This window comes from Mustela erminea, chromosome 5 (assembly GCF_009829155.1).
Source record: "Mustela erminea isolate mMusErm1 chromosome 5, mMusErm1.Pri, whole genome shotgun sequence".
In the NCBI taxonomy this organism is placed as follows: domain Eukaryota; kingdom Metazoa; phylum Chordata; class Mammalia; order Carnivora; family Mustelidae; genus Mustela; species Mustela erminea.
In genome coordinates, this window is record NC_045618.1 from 142,979,951 (window position 1) to 143,001,336 (window position 21,386).

General features: G+C 55.0%; 1 protein-coding gene, 1 long non-coding RNA gene and 1 other non-coding gene across 35 annotated transcripts in view; 2 read left to right on the forward strand and 1 right to left on the reverse strand.

Moving 5' to 3' along the window:
- Positions 1-1,958: 1,958 nt before the first annotated feature.
- On the reverse strand, positions 1,959-15,899 carry RTL1 (retrotransposon Gag like 1). Of its 2 annotated transcripts, none has more exons than XM_032345297.1 (2): positions 15,833-15,899; positions 1,959-6,554 (listed from the first exon to the last, which is right to left on the reverse strand). In XM_032345297.1, the coding sequence occupies exon 2, from the start codon at positions 6,467-6,469 to the stop codon at positions 2,474-2,476; it is 3,996 nt and encodes a 1,331-aa protein (XP_032201188.1). In that variant the 5' UTR covers positions 6,470-6,554; positions 15,833-15,899; the 3' UTR covers positions 1,959-2,473. The 2 variants fall into 2 exon arrangements, with proteins under 2 accessions (XP_032201188.1, XP_032201189.1); XM_032345298.1 differs by lacking the exon at positions 15,833-15,899 and adding an exon at positions 12,844-12,902.
- LOC116591906 overlaps positions 12,153-21,386 on the forward strand; it is an 88,784-nt gene continuing 79,550 nt past the window's right edge. For 9 of the 32 annotated variants that reach the window (XR_004286200.1, XR_004286198.1, XR_004286213.1 and 6 more), the window contains exons 1-3: positions 16,815-16,987; positions 19,185-19,342; positions 20,311-20,672. This is a non-coding gene — a long non-coding RNA (uncharacterized LOC116591906). Of the gene's footprint in view, positions 12,313-16,670; positions 16,988-19,184; positions 19,343-20,310; positions 20,673-21,386 lie in introns of those variants that run through there. The other 23 variants (XR_004286214.1, XR_004286215.1, XR_004286211.1 and 20 more) reach the window with 12 other exon arrangements.
- Positions 19,441-19,517, forward strand: LOC116592266. The gene has a single exon (XR_004286429.1). It is a non-coding gene; the product is annotated as a small nucleolar RNA SNORD112 (small nucleolar RNA).

A 21,386-nucleotide genomic window follows, 5' to 3' on the forward strand; every position in this document is an offset into this window, starting at 1 on the left:
ATTAGCCAGGGCCACCTACAAGTCAGGGTCAGGGCCACTAAGGGAGACTGGGGTCCGGGAGCTGAGCCTTTGATCTTGACCCTTAGGACCCACTTGTGGCCTCCAGGAGCTGCGGTAAGGGGCGGGTGCTAGGCGGGCAGGCGGATGTGGTGGCCTGGCTCTTAGAGCTGCCAGGCTGTCAGCCCTCAGTGGGCCTGGTTCTGGCACCATGGTAGACACGCATGGTGGGTGTGGCAAGGGTGGAGTGGCCCCTGGTCACAGAGCAGAGGCCACTCGGGAGGGTCCCCAGTCCTGGCTCTGTTCCTGATGCTTCTACAGCCACCAGCAGGTTCCCTGGGGTGAAGGGTTGGGGGACCAGAGCCCTGAGTGCCGCTGTGCTGACCACTTTCTTTGTGAGTCCTGTGGGGTCCAGCGGCAGATGAGGAAACTGAAGCCAGCCAGCAGGGGCCCGGGTGGGGGTGGGTCTGAGCCCCCCTGGCTTTGCACTTGGGGATCCTGACCATGGTCTCTTGGTGCTGCTATCAGGGGTAGAGGCCTCAATTAGATGGAGGGGGGAGTTGTTGTCCCCCGGGGACCAGTGAGGGCACAACACATGAGCCTGCTGTGCGGCTACAGAGCCTGTAGAACTCTGAGGACTGGTGGGGGCCATGGTTTTCCGTAGGATGGTGTGAGGAGGGGAGGGTCAGTGAGGGAGCTGGGTGGGGTGTCAGGCTCCTGCAGAGCCCCTGACCTTTGAACCTGAGATCTGCTTGGTGATCTCATGGTGCCACGGTCGGGGGCAGAGTTAGGGGCAGAGTCAGGGGCTGAATGGGGGTCAGAGTGGGGAGCAGAGGCGGGGGGCAGAGTCAAGGGTAGACCTGGTCGGAGGGGGGTGTGGGGTGTTGTGTGAGGGCCCAGACTCCCGCCCCTAGGTGAGGGTCCTGGTCGTGCAGGGAGTGGTCCGGGTCCTTCCACCAGGCCCCAGGTTCCCAGTGTGGAGGGTGGGGGGCTGCTGCTGGATTGGTGACGCTGAGGCCAGGCAGGGGGCCCTCAGGCTGCAGGTGCTGGACCATGGGTTGATGGGCCCTGAGTGCATGCGTGTCACCCTCCCTCTGCCTGCACCCCCCCGGGGAGCCCCCTCCCCTCTCCAGGGCAGTACGCCCCCTTCTCAGCAGCCATTTTGCCATTTTCAGGGCAGTGTGACCTTGGCCTCCCCCGGGGATGGTAGAGGGGGGATTGTTTGAAGCTGGGGCTCCTGTTCCCAGACCCTCCACGTTAGGGGGCAGAGAACAGCTTGCCCAGCCAGCACGTCCTGAGTGGGAGTTAGGCCCAGGCCAGAGGTGAGACTTGACCCCCCCGAGGAGGCAGCTCCCAGCGTCCTCCTGCCCTGCCCATCCCAGCTGGTGTTGGAGGCGAGCCCAGCCCCCCTCCTCTTGCCTCCCTCCTCCATGCTGCCCTCCTGCCCTCCACCATCTACCTTCAGAACAAACCACAGAGTCACATCATCTTTTATTTTGCTTTATTTTGGGGGTAGGGAAGGCAAGGGGGTGGGAAAGTAGGGGGGTCTCCTCCCCGTGGCAGAGAGCGGTGGTCTGGGAGGAAGTGGCTCAGCACAGTCCGGTGGGTGTCTGGGGCCTTCCTCAGTCTCTCTTGGAACCCCCTCCCCTGTCGTGGACCTCCGGGTCCCTGTGCTGTCAGTGTTGGGAGGGGAGAGGGAGCCCTGCCAAGTGAGGCTGCCCCGCTCAGTGTCCAGGGGAGTCATGGGGATTCCGGAGAACGCGAATCCGGTGAGTACTGGTACGTCGGACGCTCCGTGGAGAGGCGCTGTCCAGGTAAGGGCAGAGCTCAGGGCCAGGCAGAGTCGGGGTCGAGGGAGCCAAACCAGAGGGTGGGGGTGGGCTTGCTTGGCAGGGGGTGGGTGCGGGCGGTGCCACAGCGCTCCACGAGGTGTGAGCGGGGTGGGGGGCGGGGGCGGGGGGCGGGAGCCCGGGGGAACAGGAGCACCGGCGGCGGAGGTAGAAGTCAGTGGAGCACCCGAGGTCAGTGTCCCAGGGTGGCACGCGCTGGCCACTCGTCACTCCGGGCGGGCGGGGAGGGGGGTCCCCGACACCTGCTTGCTTGGCTGCGTCTGCTCTGCCTGATCCTTCACCTGGCCTTGGGGCATGGGGTCATCCGCTGCTCACCACTGCGCTCTCCCTCACGGATCGCACTCCCAGCTGCAAGCCTGGGACCTGGGCAGTTAAGACGGGACTGTGGTTGTGTAGCCCTGAGCCGGCTCTGGGTCTCTGATGGTTGGAGAGTCCGTTGTTAGCACAGATGATGTTGCTGGTTGATGAGTTGAAGAAATTTTTGCCCTTCACAAGTGGGTTCCCCTTGGGTCGGGAGTGGCAGGAAGGAGGCCGCGAGGTCTGAGCGAAGCGGGCCGAGGCACGGGGAGGCGGGAAGGAGAGGCCGAGGTCGGTCGTGGGGGGCAGAGGAGAGCCCTGGAGGCGCCTCACTGGGGGCTCGCCTCGTCCTTGCCGCCGCGGGGCAGCTCTCGCAGCCTGGCTTCGGCCTCTGGGCCGGGGGCCGGGGGCACGCCGGCGTAGATGGCGGTCAGAAAGCCGATCAGGGCCCTGGCCGCCAGCTCCTGGGAGATGGGGTCGGCCCGGCCGGCGGTGCCGCGGCCGCGGGGCGGGTGTCGGCTCAGGAAGGCCAGGACATCGGAGGGCTCGGGGAGGCCCCGGCGGGGCAGCAGGGCCGCCCGCACGTCGCTGTCCCGCTCGTCCTGCGAGGTGTCTTGCAGGCCGTCGTGCAGGCCGCGCTGACGGCAACGTTGCAGGTCGCCTTGCAGGGCTCCTCGCAAGACGACATCGTCATCCGCCACGACGTGCAGCTCCCGGGGGTGGGCTCCCCGCAGGGGGACGCGGGCCGCGTCCAGGTGGCCCACGCGGACGCCGAAGAAGTCGCACAGCAGCAGCCAGAAGCTGGGGCTCAGCTGCAGGCCCCGGCGGCTCAGGGGCAGCAGCGCGTGTTGCTGCGCGCAGCCGGGGTGCGGGAGCAGCGCGGCCAGCTCGTGCGCCTGGACGGCGCTGGGGCCCGCGGGCGGGGGCGCTGGGGCGAGGAGCTGCGCCAGGGTGGCGGCCAGGCCGCTGCCGGGGGCGAGGAGCGCGGACGCCTGGCCGAGGCGCAGCCAGCGTCGGGGTGGGGCGCGGGCGCGCACGGGCGGCGCCAGACGCCGCTTGAGCTTGAGCAGCACGAGGAGCGCGGCCACGGCCAGGGTGTCCTTCCAGAACAGGAGGCCGCGGAAGAAGTGCAGGACCACCGCTCGGATCTGGGCCACGCTGACGTGGGCCAGGACGCTGTGCAGGATTTGGTCGATGGGGATCCGAGCCAGGAACTCCTGCTGGAGGTTCCGCCTGCTCCGGGGACCCTGGGCGGGGGCGTCCTCCGCCTCCTCGTCCTCTGTGGAATCCAGGGACCGAGCCCCCGGGGACCCTCCCGGGCTGAATGGCGACCTGGTGCGGGTGGTAGCGCGGCGCCGCGAAGCCCCGCGGCCCAGGTTTCTCGGGGGTGGCAGGCGGCGGCCGCCGTCCTGGGCCGGCCGCTCCATGACGTCGAAGTTGAAGTGGGAGAAGAAGAAGACCCAATGCCCGGGGAGAAGTACGGTGAGCCTGTCATTATTCAGAGAGGCTAGATCCTCTGTGTTGAGAAGGATCATGATGGGCTCCTCGGTGTTCTCCAGGTAGCGGCACCACACCGTGAAGGCAGCCCTTATTGGAAGAATCTTCATCTCCAGTTGAGAGTAGTCGGTTTCGATAGGCGAGATACTGCGGGAGTAGAAGGCGCAGGACACCCTCCTGCCGGTCTGGTCGTCTCTCTGGCTCAGGGACGCGTGCAGAGCCGTCTTGGTGACGCCCGTCTCCAAGTAGAAGGGGTTCTGCGGCTTGGGGTGGTGCAGGAGGGGCGCCCTGCGGACAGCCCGCTTCAGGCAGTCGAAGGCCCCCTGCTCGTCGTCCCCCCAGGAGAAGGCGTCCTCTGTGAGCAGCAGGCGCGCCAGGGGCTCTATGATGATGTGGAAGCGCTCCACGAAGTGCTGGTAGGGCAGGATGAACTCGATCAGGTGTCGCAGGGACTTCTTGGAGCCCGGGGTGGGGTAGCCGGTCACGGTGTTCACGATGCTTTTGTTGAGCCTCACCCCTTTGGGGGTTATGACGAATCCCAGGAACTCGACGGTGTGCCGGTGGAACTGGCTCCGGTCCAGCGAGCAGTAGACGTGGTGGTGTCGGAAGCGGACCAGGACTTGGCGCACGTGTTGGAAGTGCTCCTCCTGGCTCATGGAGTAGACCAGGACGTCCCGGCCATAGGAGAGCACAAAGTAGCCGAGCATGTCCTTTAGGATAAAGTGGAGCACGTTCTGAGGGATGGTTGGGTCTGAGGATAGTGGGAAGGGCCGGTAGCTCTTCATCTCTTGGGGCTCGAACCCGAATGCTGCTTTCCATACATCCTCTGCTTGGTTTATGTTCATGCCCTCCTCCACGACGGTCCCCCGCAGCTCCAGCTTTGTGAACCACGTAGCTCCGTGTAACTGGTCGAATAGTTCTGGGATCACCTGTACGTAGTCCTGTCTGTTAGTCAGCATGCTGTCTGGGTTCCAGCTTTCGTCCCGCGGCCTGGCGCTGTTTTGCATCCCGGCACCCACAGGTTCCCACGGCGCGATGGAGGGACACTCGTAGAAGGTCTCGCTGTGATCACTGTCTCCAGCCTGCTGAAGCTCAGAGGGCTCTGATTCAGAAAGATCATCGGATCCGTCTGAGCTTGGCTGGTCGGAAGTCTCATCATCTGCTTCCTTCGGGTTAAACACGTCGGCCAGGTCGGAGTACAGGGGCGGCAGTCCGGGCAGCAGGCTGATGGCATGTCTTTCTAGCGCGATGCATGGTGGGGGCGGGCGGAAGCACTTCTGCAGGCAGTAGGGAGAGTGGAAGGTACAGCGGCCTTGGATCCAGTCGACCTCGGGGGTGTGGAGCCGGAGCCAGTCGATGCCTAGGATGACGGAGAAGTTGGGGGACGGGACGATGTCGAATTCGATGGACTCCTGGTGGTTCTGATGGATGCACACCAGGGGCTCGGTGTAGAGCCAGACAGGTTCGTCGCCGATCAGTGAGCCGTCCACGCCTTGGACCATCTTCGGGTGGGGCTTCTCGTAGAGCTCCACGTAGTGCTCCTGGGCAAACTTCTCATCCATGAAGCTGCCGCCCGCCCCTGAGTCCACCAGGGCCTGGACCGCGACGCTGTGGTAGGGGTTCACCCTGACCAGGAGCAGCAGGAAGAGGTGGTCGCGGTTGACGGTGGGCCGGGCTTGGCACGGCATCCAGCTGCTGACCATCCATCTCTCCGGGGCAGGTGAGTCGATCCAGGTCAGGTTCCGTGGGCGGGCCTCCGGGGGCAGCCTGAGCATGGCCCTTCTCTCCGCCAGCTTCTCCTCTATCTGCAGGACGAGCACGATCAGGCTGTCCAGCGAGTCGGGCTGCGGGACCCGGAACAGGTAGTGCCTGATCTCCTCGTTGAGCCCCTGGCACAGGTGAGCCTGCAGGACCTCGTCCGACCAGCCCAAGGTGGGTACCAGGCCCCGGAACTCATTGATGTACTCGATGGCGGGGCGGCTCCCCTGCCTGATGTTGAACATGGCGTCTTCGGCCACACGCAGCGCCTGTCGGTACTCGAACATACCTGACATGGCCTCCAGGAAGGCCGGGAAGTCGTCAATCAGGGGGCTGTCTTCCTCCACCAGGGCTTTGGCCCATTCTAAGGCCATGCCCGAGAGGTGGCACATGACGTACCCCACTCGCAGGCGGTCGTTGTAGAACATGCGTGGGTAGCTTTGCAGGATCAGCTGGCAGAGCACGATGAACTCGTGGTATTCTCTGCGGTCGCCGGAGAATTTGGATGGGACGGGGAGTCGGCCCGCACTGATCCCCTCCATCAAGATCTCTTCTGCTACCCTTTGTTGCTCTCTGAGGTCTTGCATGCGGAGGTACAGAGAGATGATGGATCTCACCGTGGCCATGATCTCCGAAGTCTCGGAATCCTCTTCGGGGCTCTCCTCCTCTTCCACGTTGGCCAGGTCAGTGTCATTGACTACTTGGTCTTGGGCTCCCCAGGGGTTGACTGATGCTTCTTCCATTCCGCCAGGTGCCTCACCGGTCGGATCCCCCACTTCCTGATGTGCAGCGTTGCGTGACTCCTCCAGGTCTTGGAGTAGGTCATTGGGTGGATCCTTTATTTCCCTATGTGGGCCACTGGATGGCTCCTCCATGTCTTGGCGGAGATCAATGGGCAGCTCTTTCCTTTCCTGGGCGGGGCCGCTGGCCGCCCCCGCCGACTCCTGCGCGCCGCTGCCTGGCGTTCCCACGGTGGTGTTGGATGAGCCCTCGGAGGACTCCATTTGTTTTGATGATGGATTCTTACGCTCCATCATCGTCTCAAATGAGTCTTCAGAGGGTTCTATCATTTCGTCGGATGGAAAGGAGTGTTCTCTGAAGACTGGTAAGGTCGTGACGCGTCTGGTCAGCGACTAGGGCCGCAGAGATCAGAACCTGGGGGTGGGGAGGACAGGTGGGGAGGAAAGGCAGCTGTTTAGGGAGTCATGAGGTCAAGGTTTAGTTTCTCTGGGACAAATCTGATGCCCGGCTCACCAGAACGGAGAGGAACTGGGGAGAACTTCCCTTGCCCAGCTTAGAACATCACTCTATCTCTGACCTGTTCTCCCAGGCTCGCTTGGCCCGTCCGGCTTGCCTGCTTCCCCCATGGCTGTGAGAAATTCACAGCCCATAAATTCCGTGCAGCCACAGGCCCAGTGCAGCCGCTGTGGCAGACCGGCAGCTGGCAGGAGGCGCTGGCCAGTTCTTCTCCCCCTGGCACCCGTGCCTGGTCAGCGGGTCACCCCAAAGTCACAGAGGTCACACGCCAGTGCCATTCAAAGTTGTCCCTGGTGGGCAGGGTGCCCTGGAGCCAGCCTGGCCCCCCCGTTGTGAAGTGGGAATCTCTAGCAGATGCCTACTGTTTAACAAGGTCAGGGGAAGAGGAGAAAATGGGCAGTTGGCCACCATCCCGTTGGTTGCATCAGCAGCCTAAAATAGCTCTCACTTCCTACCCTAGATTTGCAATAGAAATTGGGCCAGTGCGGCGGGAGGAGGGCGGATATAGAGGTCTGGCTTTTCTTTTTTCCATAAATGTTGATAAAGTCCCTACTGTGTGCCAGAGACTTGCACACCATGGCTTACTTGGTCTTCACTCGGAAAGTTTGCCGATTTCTCTTACTCATTCGTCAATTTCCAATCTCCCCAGCTCTGAGCCCTGGGGGATGTGCAGATCCTCTCCTCCCCCCTGCTAAGATCGCCACTTTCCCAGGATCACCCCCTTCGTGGGGGTTCAGGCATCAATTCCACATGTACAAGCAATCATATTTACCTGCCCCTTCAGTCTTCCCGGGGCGGGGTGGTGGTGGTGGCTGGTTTTATCTTCTAGCATAAACCCCCCTCTGTTACTGGCTGGTTTCTCCCCGACCTAGGGGTATCTCTAGGAGAGCTGGGTAGTGTCTTGGGGTTGGGAGGGGAGGGCACGAGGTATCGTTGACTTCTGATGGCCGTGGAATAGGGTTTTCACAGTAGGGTCACGGGTGGCTTGAGTGGGCTGGGGCTGAGTTTAAGAGCTGCCTGGGTAGGGTTATTTTGCACAGGTCGTCTGTGCTGGGAGAGCAAACGGAGTTCTGGTTATCCAAAACAGTCACTCTGTGGTCATCCCTCTTTCTACACTTAGCACCTTTTGTTACGTCTGAGTACTCCTCCTAGCCACCAAGCCCGTCTCTTGAAGGCATTCCCTCATTGGCTGAAACCCAAACTTTCCAACAAGGTAGACGATTCCGATCTGCTGTTTCTCAAGATTAAGTACATTCCTGTTAGCGTGACCGCGCATTCCACCCCGCAGAGCCTCTGATGAAAAGGTTTTTTGGTTCCTTCGCTGCTCATGGTATTAAATCCAAACCGTGTGACAACAATTCTTGACACGGAAACTCCCCCAAATCGTTCTCTGGCTAAAATGTAAAGGCCTTAGAATAAGAGAAAATTCTGCTTGCGCCCTTCCTCCTGGTAGAGCTTACATACCTCAGCGTGACGTCCCTGTCGCCTAAAATCCCCGTCACGCCCACCCCTGGCCCCAGCGCGAACACAGAGCGTGTCGGGCGCCTCAGTGAACTGCTTTGTCCTCACCGAAGTCCTGTAACGGGTGAGCCACTGCCGCACAATTCCAAGGTTGAATATGAAGTTCTAATTGAAACATAAAATGAGACTAACTCCTTGGCAGACTCCTCTATTAGAAATAAAAATCTGTGTCTTCAGCACTTAATTGATTAAAGTTGAAAATTGAAAAACTTGAATTGGCTGAAATTTACGTTTTAAAATGGAAAAATTTGAGTTGGCTCAAAGTTCAGATCTCAAATATAAAATCTGCGCCTGTGTCAAAACTGTTAAAACCCTTTATTGGCAAAAATTGAAAATGGAAAAATGGAAAATTTTAAATTGGCTAAAATTTAAATTTTTGAATATGAAATCTGTATATCTCTTAAAACTCGTGAAAGTCTTTATTGGTTAAGATTTAAAATTAAAAAATTTTAATTGACTGAAATTTAAATTTTAAGACTGAAATCTTTAAATTGGCTGAAATTTTAAATTTTGAACATGAAAACTGTATTCTCTCTTAAAATTTTAAAACACTTTATTGGGTAAAATTTAAGACTTAAAAATTTAAATCGGCTGAAATTTAACTTTATTTTGTTTTAAAAGGTTTTATTTATTTATTTGAGAAAGAGACAGCACAAGCAGGGGGAGGGACAGAAGGAGAGGGAGAAGCAGACTCCTCACTGAGTGGTGAGCCCCAACATGGGGCTCCATCCCAGGACCCTGAGATCATGACTCAGCTGAGTCAAAGTCAGATGCTTAACAAACTGAGCTACATGAGTGCCCCTGAAATTTAAATTTTAAAATGGAATAATTTAAACTGGCTAAAATTTGAAATTGAAATAATATTTAAATTGGCTAAAATTTAACATTTTTAATGTGAAACCTGCATATCTCTTTAAATTCTTAAACACTTTATTGGCTAAAATTTAAAATTTAAAAATTTAGATTGGCTGAAATTTTAATTTTATTTTATTTTAAAAGATTTTATTTGAGAGAGAGAGACAGAGAGAGCACAAGCTCTCTTAAATTTATTTGGGAGAGAGAGCAGAGTGTTCGAGAGAGAACATGCATGGGAGTGGGGAGGGCCCAGTGAGAGGGAGAAGCAGACTCTCCACTGAGTGGGGAGCTCCGACATGGGGCTCCATCCCAGGACTCTGAGATCATGCCCAGAGTTGAAGTCGATGCTTAGCTGACTGAGACACCCAGATACCCCTGAAATTTAAATTTTAATCTGGAAAAATTAGAATTGGCTAAAAATTAAAACATTTAAATTGGTTAATATTTTAAATTTTAAATGTGAAACCTGTATATTTCTTAAAATTTTAAAGCACTTTATTGGCTAAAATTTAAAACTTAAAAATTTAAACTGGCTTAAATTGAAAATTTTAAATATAAAATTTGTATAGCCCTTAAAACTTAGATGTCTTAACTGGCTAAAATGTAAACTAGAAAATCTCAGTATGGCTCTTAAAACCCTTGAAACTCTTTACTGGTTAAACTCCTTTGCCAGTTGATTTAAAACCTAGATTATACCCCTTTCCATATAAATCTGTGTCTTAGCATATTTATGAATTTGGTGACGTAAATGATGAAATCATTCACCTGTCCTGTCTTCAATCTAAAATCCAATATCCTTGGCATGTTACGAAATCCTGATCTTAACACTCCTTAGCATGGAAACTCACACTTTTAGCAGGATGCAGCAAAGTTGTCCCATAAACTGCTCTATCCAAAGTGTATAAAAGTTTCTTTTCATTGTTTAAAATACAAAGTTCCAATCACTTAGCATAAAATAAAAACAGTTTTACTGTGTAATTCATCTGCAGACGACGGCTGTAACCCCCCAAATCTTACCAGGCGGCTTCTTCAACTCTCTATGGGCATAATTCCAAACCTCTAAGCATTATATACAAATTTGACCGTGTCATTCCTCCAACAAAAGGTCACGCTTCCTTGCGGGGTACATAAATTTGGTTTTATAACTTTGCTTAACGCCTTATGATATCTCTTAATCACCTATGAGATAAGATTTAAACCGCTTTGCCCAAAATGCACATACTACTGTATCATTTCTCTGCACGTTCCTCTTATCAAACACAGAAATTTTACCATGTCGCTCTCTTACACACTGTTAATGGCTGAAATCCAAATTCCTTAGCACTGCACAAAAATGTACTCTGATTGTTCCTCAAAATAGGGTCCAAACTTCTTAGCTCTGTAAAGCCAGTCCCATAACCTCTGCCTAAGACCTGCTCCACCTTTCTGTCACTCACTGTAATCACCCACTGTAAATGAGTCCAATAAATGGTCCAATTCTTCAGCATCAAGTACAGAGAGATAGCACCCGTGCCAAGGGGCGCCTCCTTTGTGCTCTGGTTGTGCGTTCATTATCTACTTCATCAAATCCAGACACCTTAGCATAGAATATATTTTACCAGCTAATTTCCCTGGAGACAAAACTCGCATCAGTCACTCCTTAAAACCCTTCACTGGCTAAAATCCAAACACCTCTGCAGGAGGGTTCAAAAATGAGATCACATCCCTCCCCAAAATGATATGCTCGCACGCCTTCGACTCTCACATAAAATCACATCTCCTTGGCATGTTATAAAAATCTGATCATATTATCTTTACCATAAAAACCCACTCTTGTAGTTCTGCCAAAACGCGATAAGTTTGGTCATGTAACTCCCAATTTAAAACTTTCCAAATTTTCCTCGTTGCCTCTAACATAACGTCCCAAGTACTTAACATAAAAGGCAACGCTGTTCCATGTAATTTATCTTCAGACCGGTCTATAAAAAAAAACAACAACCCTGACTCTCATCCTGTCATTCTTGTAAACCCTTTTTTGGCTTAATTCCAAACGTATTAGCATGATATAAAAAAATTCGATCTTGTCATCCCTTAAAATAAAGTTCACACTTCCTAGCACAGCATATAAAATTTGATCCTGTAATTCCGCCTTAAAATCTTAACAATGTCTTTTCATTGTGAAATTAGGGAATCGAAGTCCAAATTCTTAGCATAAAATGTGAATTTTGTAATTTCACCGCATATTATTTTTTCCACTCCAAAAAATCTTACTGTGTCACTTTCTCAGAATTTTTTATTGGCTAAAATCAAATTTCTAGGCATTTAACAAACTCCAGTCATGTCAGAGCCTCAAAATAAATTTCAGATTCCTTTGCGTGTTCCCAGCATTGATCATGTAACTCTTAATGATTGAAGTTTTTCAACTTTGGTGTCCGCACCCATCGAATCTCTGAAAGTCAGACTTTGGCACCCGCCCTTGAGATAAAAAGTGAAAGGTTTTTTGCAGGAGACTTAAATCGGTGGTTCCTACCATTTTTCTCATTTTCCAATGTTCCCTGTATAATAAAGTCCAAAGCTGTTAGCCTTAAAATACATTTTTTTCATGTTTTTCTGCACATTTATCTTCCACAAGCAAAAATCTCACCATCACATTGCTTGAGACCCTTTGGCAAGAATCCAGACTCCTTAGCATGATATAAAAACTTGTTCCAGTCACTCCTCAAAATAAAGCTACCCCTAAACCCCGAATCTATTCCTAGAATCCCGCTTAAAACCTCTTCCTGTATTTTCATCACTAACAACATGTCTCAACATCTCGGCGTCTTTCATCACGGCGTTCTCAGTGTAAAACCTTTCAGATTTCATGTCCAAAGCATAAAATCCAGATACCTGAGCATGAGATGAAAATTGGACCAGGTATTTGTTATAATTAGAAAAGTCTTTACATCGCTCGTCACTACTTAGGGAATAAAGCCTCAGTTCCTTTGCACGAAGCCGAGATCTTTCATCCTCCCTAATTTCTCGATCCCGTGTCTTGTTCCCCTCAGAGATGGGGTTTCTTCCCTCCTGTCCCCCATCTCATTTTAATTTTATAGTTCTGGATCTTTTTATGTTGTTAAGCTGGTTCCTCTGCCTACATTTCATTAATTCATTACAGCAATGTGTCCTGATTCTATTTTCTGAGCCAGGCACTGTGTGTGGACCCCCGACGGGAGGAAAGGGAAGCCGCGTGCCTTGCCGAGGAAACGTCACCAGCAGTGGAGATGCGGACCACGCCCTCATGCTGAACATTGCACTGGAGGTGAGTTTAGGGTCCCCAGGGGCAAGACCAGGGGGTCTCCCTCTACTGCTGCTGAGCGTCTCCTTCGAGGCTCTCCTGCGCTTAGCTGCCTGCCCCTTTGGGAAGACACTGGGCATTGCTGGGCCTGTGCCTTGCAGAGTGCAGGTGTCTCTGGCCTCCCTCGTCTGGCTCTTTTCCAGTGGCTGTGGGCCTCTTTCTGACTCCCACCCTCCGCACGGCCGCCTGCTGCAGCCGGTGCAGCCCAGAGGCTGCCCGGTCTCTACTCTGGGCTCCCCAGAGGGTAATATGGTCCATCCTACAGATGTAGTGGGTTAAATGCTCAGGTCTCAGGCCTTAAGGCAATTTCTTTAAGAACTCTCTCTTGATTGGCCAATTCTCACCTTATAAAAAAAAAAAAAAGAAAAAAATTTCGAGATCAAAATCAGGATTGCGTGATCCTGGTGCAGGTCAGAAGTGACCTCGAGGTCCCGCAGCAGGACCCTCTGCCCCTCCACCCACCGCGACACTCACAGACAGACACCCCGGCCTCACCACCTCCCGTGTCCAGAGCCCTCTTGGCCGGGTCAGCTCCCTGCTTGCCGCTGAGCAAGTGGCCCATTGGGTCGGGGCTGCCAACGTGAGTCTATGAAGGGTTGGGTGGGGGGGGGGCGGGGGGGCCCATCCCTCTGCGAATACCTCGCCCTGTCGGCTCACTTGTACAGTAAAGGAAATCTGATTTTAAAAATAGAGCTTGGAAGAGGAGATGAGGGGTATTCAGGATCAGATTCGAGCCTGGGGCGGGGATCCGGGGAGAGGTGAGGACAGGGGAGGGGGGCACGCAGCCCGTGTTGCTGAGGACGACGGTGGGGAGCCAGGAAAGCAGAGGCAGGAGGGCGGAGGGGACCGAGGACAGTGGGGCTTCTTTGTCACGTTCTCCCCTTCCCTGGCCTCTTGGACACTAGTGGTCACACCTATGGTGCCAGCCGCCTGGACTGTCCAAAGGGACGTCGGGGCTGTGGTCAGGGGAAGACCCTCGTCTGCCTTGGCCTGCCTCCAGGCCATTCTCAGAGCCCCTTGGGTTGGAGGGCACAGCCTGACCGTCCGGGGGGCCAGGTGACTTGGAAGTGACTGTCCCCCACGGGCTACTTCCACTGCTCCAGACCCGCGGAGCTTTGTTGTGGGAGTGGGCACCTGGGCACACGGGTGGCTGTTTGCCATTTTATTAAACTAGTGTCAAGGTCAAGATGTTCCCTTTGTCGGGCTACGGCTGGGCTCCTTGGTTCCCCAGTGTGGACCAGTGTGCGGTCACTCTCCCCCTGCGCTTGCCGGTTGGGATTTCCCTGAGCGCCCAGGAGTAGCTCGGGTGGGTTCTGTGGACTCCCGTGGACTCCTTGCTTGCCCCCTGCCTTGTGGATTACGACCATCTGGGCCTTAGAACCACGAGACCCTTCCCACTTGACCCTCAGCAGCCAGCCTCAGTGGCTTCCCGCTGTTCATCCCTGGGGGTCCAGGGCCTGGGGCCTTGGCAAACAGTTTCACTGCAAAAACAGCGCCGTGACTCAGGGCAGATACGGAATTGCCCCAGAGCTGGGGCTGGGCCCCCAGGGCTTCTCCTTCAGCCTCAGAGCGGCTGGAGGGGGCACCTTCTGGAAAAGTTTCCTCAGCCCCTTGCCTCCTGGAGCCGTCTGAGGGCAGCGTCCCTGACGTAGCAATATTCCTGTGGCCGGGTCCCTGTACCCCCCGCCCCCCTCCCTGCTTGACTGGCAGCTCTGGGGGCAGCTGGATCACTCTGCCCAGAATAACCCTGGGAGGGATTGGGAGAGGGGTCACATCAGAGAGCGGCCTTCTCCTTTGGGCTGCCCAAGTGGGCCAGGCCAATCAGCTGCTCCCCGGGCAGCTCTTGCCTTTCAAGGCAAGCGGGCAGGGAAGGAGCTGGCCAGCTGCTCGCCCGGGACCCAGCTGACTTTCAGCGTGACCTTCTCCTCCTGGGCCCTCAGTTTCCCCAGAGCTGCAAGGCGGGCTTGGGCGGGGGGTGTGTGTCTTTTCATTTCGTTCCTGTAGCTCTGGGGTCCTGGGAGGGGCCTGGGGGTAACTTGGGGAGCAGCAGTGAAGGGAGGCGGTTGGCTGTGTGGGTGGCACTCAGGGACCCCCTCCCCACCCTGCCTCAATTCCAGAAGCTGGGGGTCCTCGTACTATTTAACAATAGTATTAGGGATTGGGGGGGTCCTCTCACTGTTTCATTTACAGAGAACGCCCCACATGTGAGTCATGGTTGGGAACTCAGACCGGCTGGTTTCTCCCAGGGTCTGCCCCTTGCGACACTGGGGCTGGGAGGGTCTCAGTGGACTCTGTCCCTCGTGGGGTCCTTCTGGGCTGGATGTTCTTCTGGCTCTGTAGACGGGCCAGGAGCTGTAGACCTAGGAGAGGGGTGAGGGCTTTGAGGCAAACAAGGGGGCTTGGCCTTGGTGCGAGTGGAAGTCGGGCCAGAGTGGGAAGCCGACTTCCTTCCCAGGGGAGGGGGGCCCTTTGTCAGCTGGAAGGGGTCCGAGCAAGGAAGGGCCTGTGATGATCACTAAGACTCTGGTGATTTTTAGTTTCGGAACACCTGCTGTAATTGGACGGTCAGCCCTCAGCACTTTCACGCCTGGGTCAACTTTAATGTCCCCACTCACTCCGTGCGGCGACGGCGTTCCGCCTTGCAAGTGAGCACCCCAGGGCCTGGGGGCTGCTGCGGCTTCCCTGGGAGCCCTGATTAGCAGTGGCTGTGGAAAGGGGGCTGAGACCACCGGGCACCCCCTCTCCGGGCAGCAGGCTGCTGGGGACCGAAGCTAGCGAGGGGCGAGGTGCCGACACGCGGAGGAGGGTGCCGTCCAGACAGGGGTAATTAGAATTTATTTATTGAAACTGACGTTTTCCCGGCGTCTGCTCTGTGTCAGGCAAGACCCCAGCAGCTTGACCTCCAGACCCTGACTTTGCTCCCACCGACCTTCCCCGTTTCGCGGCGCTGAGAGAACCCAGGTCAGGAAGGAAGAAGCAGTGTGGAAAGCCAGATTTTCCTGCTTCCTTCCACCGGTGGTTGCAGAGCAGGGAACGGGTACCCTGGGGTGGGGTGGGGGGACAGACAGCAGCCATTTGGGGGCCCCGAGGGACCGTCGGCCACTTTTGTTCCGTGGCATCCGTGTGCTCAGCCCCGTGACCCGACGGGAAGGCCAGGTCCTCCCTAGGAACGGGGGCCCCATGTGTGCCTCCCTCTCCCTGAAAAGCTCATGTGGTCATTGCCAGCTCATTTTGGCTAATTTGGTTGTCGGCAGAGGGACAGGACAGCTGGCCCTGGACCTGCTAATTATAGCCGCTCAAGTGTTTGAACGAGGTACTGTGTCCCCCAGGTCATGGTTTTTCCTGCAGACAAACTAACACTTTCACCTTTGTTCCCGAGCGCCGTCCAGCCGGCCCACCCCTGGGTCACCCAGGCTCTGCACGTCCCCCAGAGAGCCGCCGCCCCCGGGGGAGGTCAGCATGGGACCTGCACCCCAAGTCTTACCTTTGACGCAAGTGTTCAGTGGCTCAGTCCCTGGGTCCCGCTGCCAGCTAGACTCTTTGCTTCTTCCTACAAAGTGATTGGATACGTTTATTTCTCTAATGAGGGAAAAGTCCAGGCTTTGGGTCCTGCGTGCACATTGTCCCGTCTCCCACGGCACACCCCACACTTTCTTCCTTGCTCCCGTCCCAGGGCTGAGTCACTTTACTCGGTCCCTCCGTTTTGAGTCCCTTGGGGGGGGGTCCCTCCATTTGGGGGTCCCTCTGTTTTGAGTACTTCCTATGTGCCAGACACCGTCCTAATTCTTTGAATCCTTATGACGATACTGAAGCTCTTATGTTAAGAGCTTTTCAGAAGAGGAATTGAAGGCTCAGAAGCAAACCTCAAATCTTTAGGAGGCCTGACCCTCTTCTCCCATGAGGCCTGACGAAGGCTGTGCCTCTTGCTGGCCTCAGACAGCGCACGACCCCCTGAGGTCCAGAACCGCGCTCCTGATCCGATCAGCTCTCCCTGTGTCTTGCCAGTCCCATTTTGCTCTCAGCAAGGGCCAGAGTTGATGTGAGTCTGGGATCTGGGCCCTTTGTGTGACCCCAAGTACATCTCTTAGCTCCCTGAGCTTCCAAGTTCATGGCTGGTTCTAAGTAGCATCTTCCCTCACCCAGGGCCGTGTCCAGGGGGAGCCTGTCCAGGGAGACACCTGGGCTGTTCTGTCTTAACCCTGGTGTCTGTGTGCACGTGTTACTCCATCCCGCCTGCTGCTGGCACACAGTGGGGCTGCAGACAGCAGGTGAGGCCTGAGAGGTGGGTAGAACTCTGAGTGGTTTCCTTTCAACCTTTCCAGACGGCTGGAGGTGAGACCACGCTCCCCGCCACCCCACCCCCGGGAGGAGAGCAGATGCCTGGCCCAGGATCAAAGAGAAAGGTCTGCAATGTGAATTCATTTTTTCTGAGTTGTAAGTTTGGATCATTTGTAAATGTGTATCCCGCTCAGGATGGAGCTAACCTGAACTCTGTAATTTGCAGGGGAGGCTCGCTGCCCCTTGGATGGGCAGTGAGCTCTGGGTTCCAGAGGCCAGGCTGCGGCTGCCCCCTGGGATGGCACCCCTGCTCAGAGCAGGGTGGACGTGGGCCTCCTAGGCTGACCTCCCAGCGGACCAGGTATGTACGCCCTGTCTTTACACCACATAGGTTCTGGGTAGGTAGACACCTGACACCGCGTTCATATGATACTATAATTAAAAATCCAGAATAATGCTGTCGCTCTGTTATGTATGTCTTCACGGGAGGTGTTAACATCTCTGACCATGTACAGAGGTGGGGGCTCCAAGGGGGGCCCAAGGGGCCTGCTGGGTGGGGGGCGGTCAGAGAGCACAAACTCCCCTGGGTGACCTTGGTCACATGACAGTGAGTCCCCCTCCTCTTCTGGAGGATGGGGACCGTCCTCTGTAGACATTGATACCTTAAAAAAAATGGAACATGTCTGGCACACAGTAGGTATTCAACGCAGATAAAAATCACTCTTTTTTTGAGGCGGATCTGTCCCCTCCCTGTTGGAAAGCCCTTCTTGTGTTTATAGCACCCAGAGGGAAGTTGAGGGGAGCAGGGACAGTCTGGGGTCAGCGTTGGGATCTGGAGAGCCTTTTCTTGAGTTAGCTGTATGGCTTGGGCGGGTGGTGCCTAGATTTACGAGGCCTTCCCGAGCAGCGAACGTCTCCATGTTGAATTACCCTGGCCCCCGGAGGTGGAGGCAGGTGACAGCAGCCCGGGAACTGTATTTTATTTGTCTTTATCCTACCATATTTCATATCTGAAAAACCATGACAAATACCTTAAAGTATTCACGAGGACCAAACCCAGGCCAAAAGAAAATTCTGAGTAACAAAGAGCAGAGCCTCGAGTGCGGGAAAGGCGATTAGGAGCTGCTCATGCTGGCGCAGGGCTGGTTAACCTGTGCTTGCATTTCTTCCGCACGAAGTCATGGTCAAAAATAGATAACTGCCCGGCAGAGGGGAGGAAAGTTCTAGAAGGTCCCTGTCTGTGCTGTGGAGAGGGGAGACTCGAACCCATGGATCAGTTAGCTGATCTGTGCAGAGGGAGGCCAGGGGAAACCAGACAAGGGCTCACAGTGATTGGGGTTGAACGTTGGCTTAGTTTGGGGTTCTGGGGGGGTCTCAGAGCCTCTGTGTCTCCATCTTCAGATGAGACTGAGATGGTGTCTGCTGCCATTAGCGTGTAGCCCAGTGCCTGCCCAGGGATTCTGATGGCTTTGACAGTTGGGAGGGGGCCGGGGGAGTGGAGCCCAGAGCTCAGTGAGCAAGCTGGAGTTGAAGTGTCTTGGGGAGGGGGACACAAAGGGGGGCCAGCGAAGACCTGTGGGGTAGCTCCCCTTTGTCCGGGAACCGACAGGTCAGAAACACCCGAGCCTTGAGCCGCACTCCCCCTTGATGAGAGGAGGGGAAAAGGCAGCTGCGGGGGTCCGCGCGGAGATCTAGCTGTCAGGGGACCGCGAGGCCCCGGCTGCCAGCCGCGCGGCTGTTGACGGCGCATGTGAGCCTTGGGGCCGCTGCTCCCCGGAGGCCCGTGTGTCCCCTTCCCCAGGCTTAGCTCATGTAACATTCTCCCAGAGTTCTCATTGCAGCCAGCTAATCCCCGAAAACACGGGCCAGGACATTCGCTTTTGGGGCCTCTTAAAGACCGAAAAGGAAAGTCCTCCCCAATGGGTGCATTGGAGACACCCCCGCCGGGATCTGCGCGATCCCGGCTGAGAAATCGCAGCCCGCAGGCCCACACCTGCTGGCCTCCTGTCACCGACACGCCACCGGGAGGCCCCCAGGGCTCCGGCTTTAGAACACATAAAATTAAAAGAGGAACGATCTCAGGGATAAAATAAATCCCCGCGTCTGCAGAACTTGTTTTGGGGATGTGTGCCCCGTCCTGGGCCTTCAGCCAAAATGCTCCTCCTTGTGTTTTTTTAAAAAAGGAAAACAACCCACTCCCCCTACCCCCAACAAACAAAGGAGAAAAACCAAAAAAAGAAAAAAAAAAACACCCATGCGAAGTGTTTATTTTAATTATGCAAGGAATGCACGGAAAATTAATAGACTCATTACTAAAAATCCAACACTGCGGATAAGAGCTAAAGCCCTGTGTCCCCCTCCCCGCCTCCCGCCCAGCTCCCCCCACCCCCCCAGCATATTTGCTGCTGTTAACCCCATTCACGTGCGGAGTTCCAGATACTTTGTCCGTGCCTTCACGTATGTATATAAATAGACCTCTAAAATACACGATTTTGTTTATTTTTTACATAAGCTACATCGCAGTGTGCATTTTCTTCTGCTTATTTTGCTTCCCTCAGGAATCTGCCTGGAGATCATCAGGATCGACACCTGCCTTAGAACGCACCTTAGTACCCTGTCATCTGAACACACCCGGGCTGCTTTAACCCCCTCACTGCTGTCACGGGAGCCCCAGGTCCTTCCCCCTCGGGGACGGGACAAGGCGTGCGGGGCAGGTGTAAGTAATTTCTCAGGAGCGGGCTCCCGAGTGTTTATAACATTATCACCAATGAATATATGGATGCGTCAATTAGCAAAATAAAAGAGGGACATGCCCGGACGGATGATGACGATGTGATTACGAACAAAGGCTCATGATTAATCCAGTTCTGTGCGAAATACTGAGGTCCATTAAAAGACAATAGGTCTCGGCTGTTTCATTCTTTTTAAGAGCTGTTTAATATTCCGGGGTATGTATGCACCCTGGTTGATTAGACCCTCTCCTATTGTGGAAAATCCCAGCTGTAAGTGTGCTGGGGCGGGGGCGGGGCGGGGTGGGGCTTGCGGGTGGCCCCGCAAAGATCCGGTCCAGATAGGAGCTCTGGTCAAAATCCTGGTCATCTGGGGGGTGGGGAGGGGGTCACAGGTTCACCGCTGCTTTGTCTTATTTAAGAAAATAAATAAAAATAAATACATGAGATAAAACTGGACCTTGCACAGATAAATGAGCATGTCAGGAACCGAGGTTGTATTCCTACGATTTTGTTCCACGGGTGCCTGTGGAAAGGCACCTAAGCCCTTCCGTGTTTTGTGCTTGCTCATGGCCTCACAACGAGCGTTTTTATAGCTGAATCTGTAAGCATATCCCTGGCTGTCCCTTTATCCCAGCTTCTTGGAGGTGGGTTGGATGGTTTGCAAAGTTCATTTTCACTGATCTTCCTAAAATGCCATTTTGACCTTGTCACTGTCTTGCTTTAAATCCTCCCTCTGACTTCCTGGAGCTTCTGGGATGAGGTCCAAGAGCCTTAGCCTGGCCACGCTGAACTCCCCCCAACACGTCATTCAAAAGTCAGGCAAAGCGCAGTCCCCATAAGTGGGACGCCTTTTTGGCACGTTTTCCAAGTTCAGGAGAATGTTTTACATTTTTTCTAGAATTCACCAAAGCAGCCACATGTTAATCACCCCCTTTCCTTTGTCCCTTTCTAGTGCCCTGGGCTCCTGGGTTGCCTGGGTCTGCTTTCCTCTCACTGAGAAGGCCTCTCACTCTGCTCCCGAGGACTGAGGCTGTCTGCCCTGCGCCGGGTGAGTGCACTGACTGCGTCACGCCACAAGCACACGTCTGGGGAGGGGGGGGCTTCCTCCAGGGCTCCCACTGACTCTGCCCTGCCCTCCAGGGGCCAACACCAGGTTGCCCCAGAATCTATGAGTAGGGGGTGGCAGCATCCCAGGGTTGAATGTACTGGTGATGGGTCTGGGGTCCATAATTATGGCTTGGAAACCGTTGATTGCGTCTTTTGTGGCCTTGTCCTTGCCAGAGGGAAATGGGCCCAGTCCCAGAACAGAAGGAGGTAAGTCTTAGCATGTGACAGCAGGCCCCCAGCTGTGGTGACTGGCTCTGGAGAGAGGACAGACTGACAGTGCGTGCTAGCTTGGGGATAGGGTCATGTTCTAGAAGGAGTCCAGGCTTTGGGGCGGAGGGGCTGATGATACCAGGCCCACATCACACTGGGGACAGAGGGCCTCCCCTGCTTGTGGGAGGGAGAGAAGTAATCAGACCTGCTCAAGGTATTGGCCTTTTTTTTTTTTTTTTTTTTGTCCCTCCAGGGTGCGGTGGGGTGGGGAGGGCACCCCGAGAGGCTGGCCATCTTGAGAGCACACACCCAGCTCCAGAGTGGACATGGAGTGCGCATCTTTGGCAAGGCCCTGAGCAGTCCCATGCCTCAGTTTCCTGATCAGAAAAGCATCTGCACACACCCAGTCGTGATAGGCAGACGGAGCCGCTTACACAGATAAAAACCCAGCACAGTAGCCGGTGGAAAACGGGGGCCTTCCCCCCTCTTCCGTCCTGTCTGAAACCCTGAAGCTTCCCTCCTAGAGACACAGGCGGCCCCCCATCAGGGCAGGGAGACCCACAGAGGGAGAAAAACAGGCTGGAAGAGTGCGGGCGGGAATCAAGCCCCCCTCCCCTCGCCCCAGGGTAGACACCCCCAGGGGAGACCCTGGCCTTTCAGTCAGCGCCCTGGCAGGGGAAGGGGCTACCCCTGCCGGGTTTAATTGGGTTC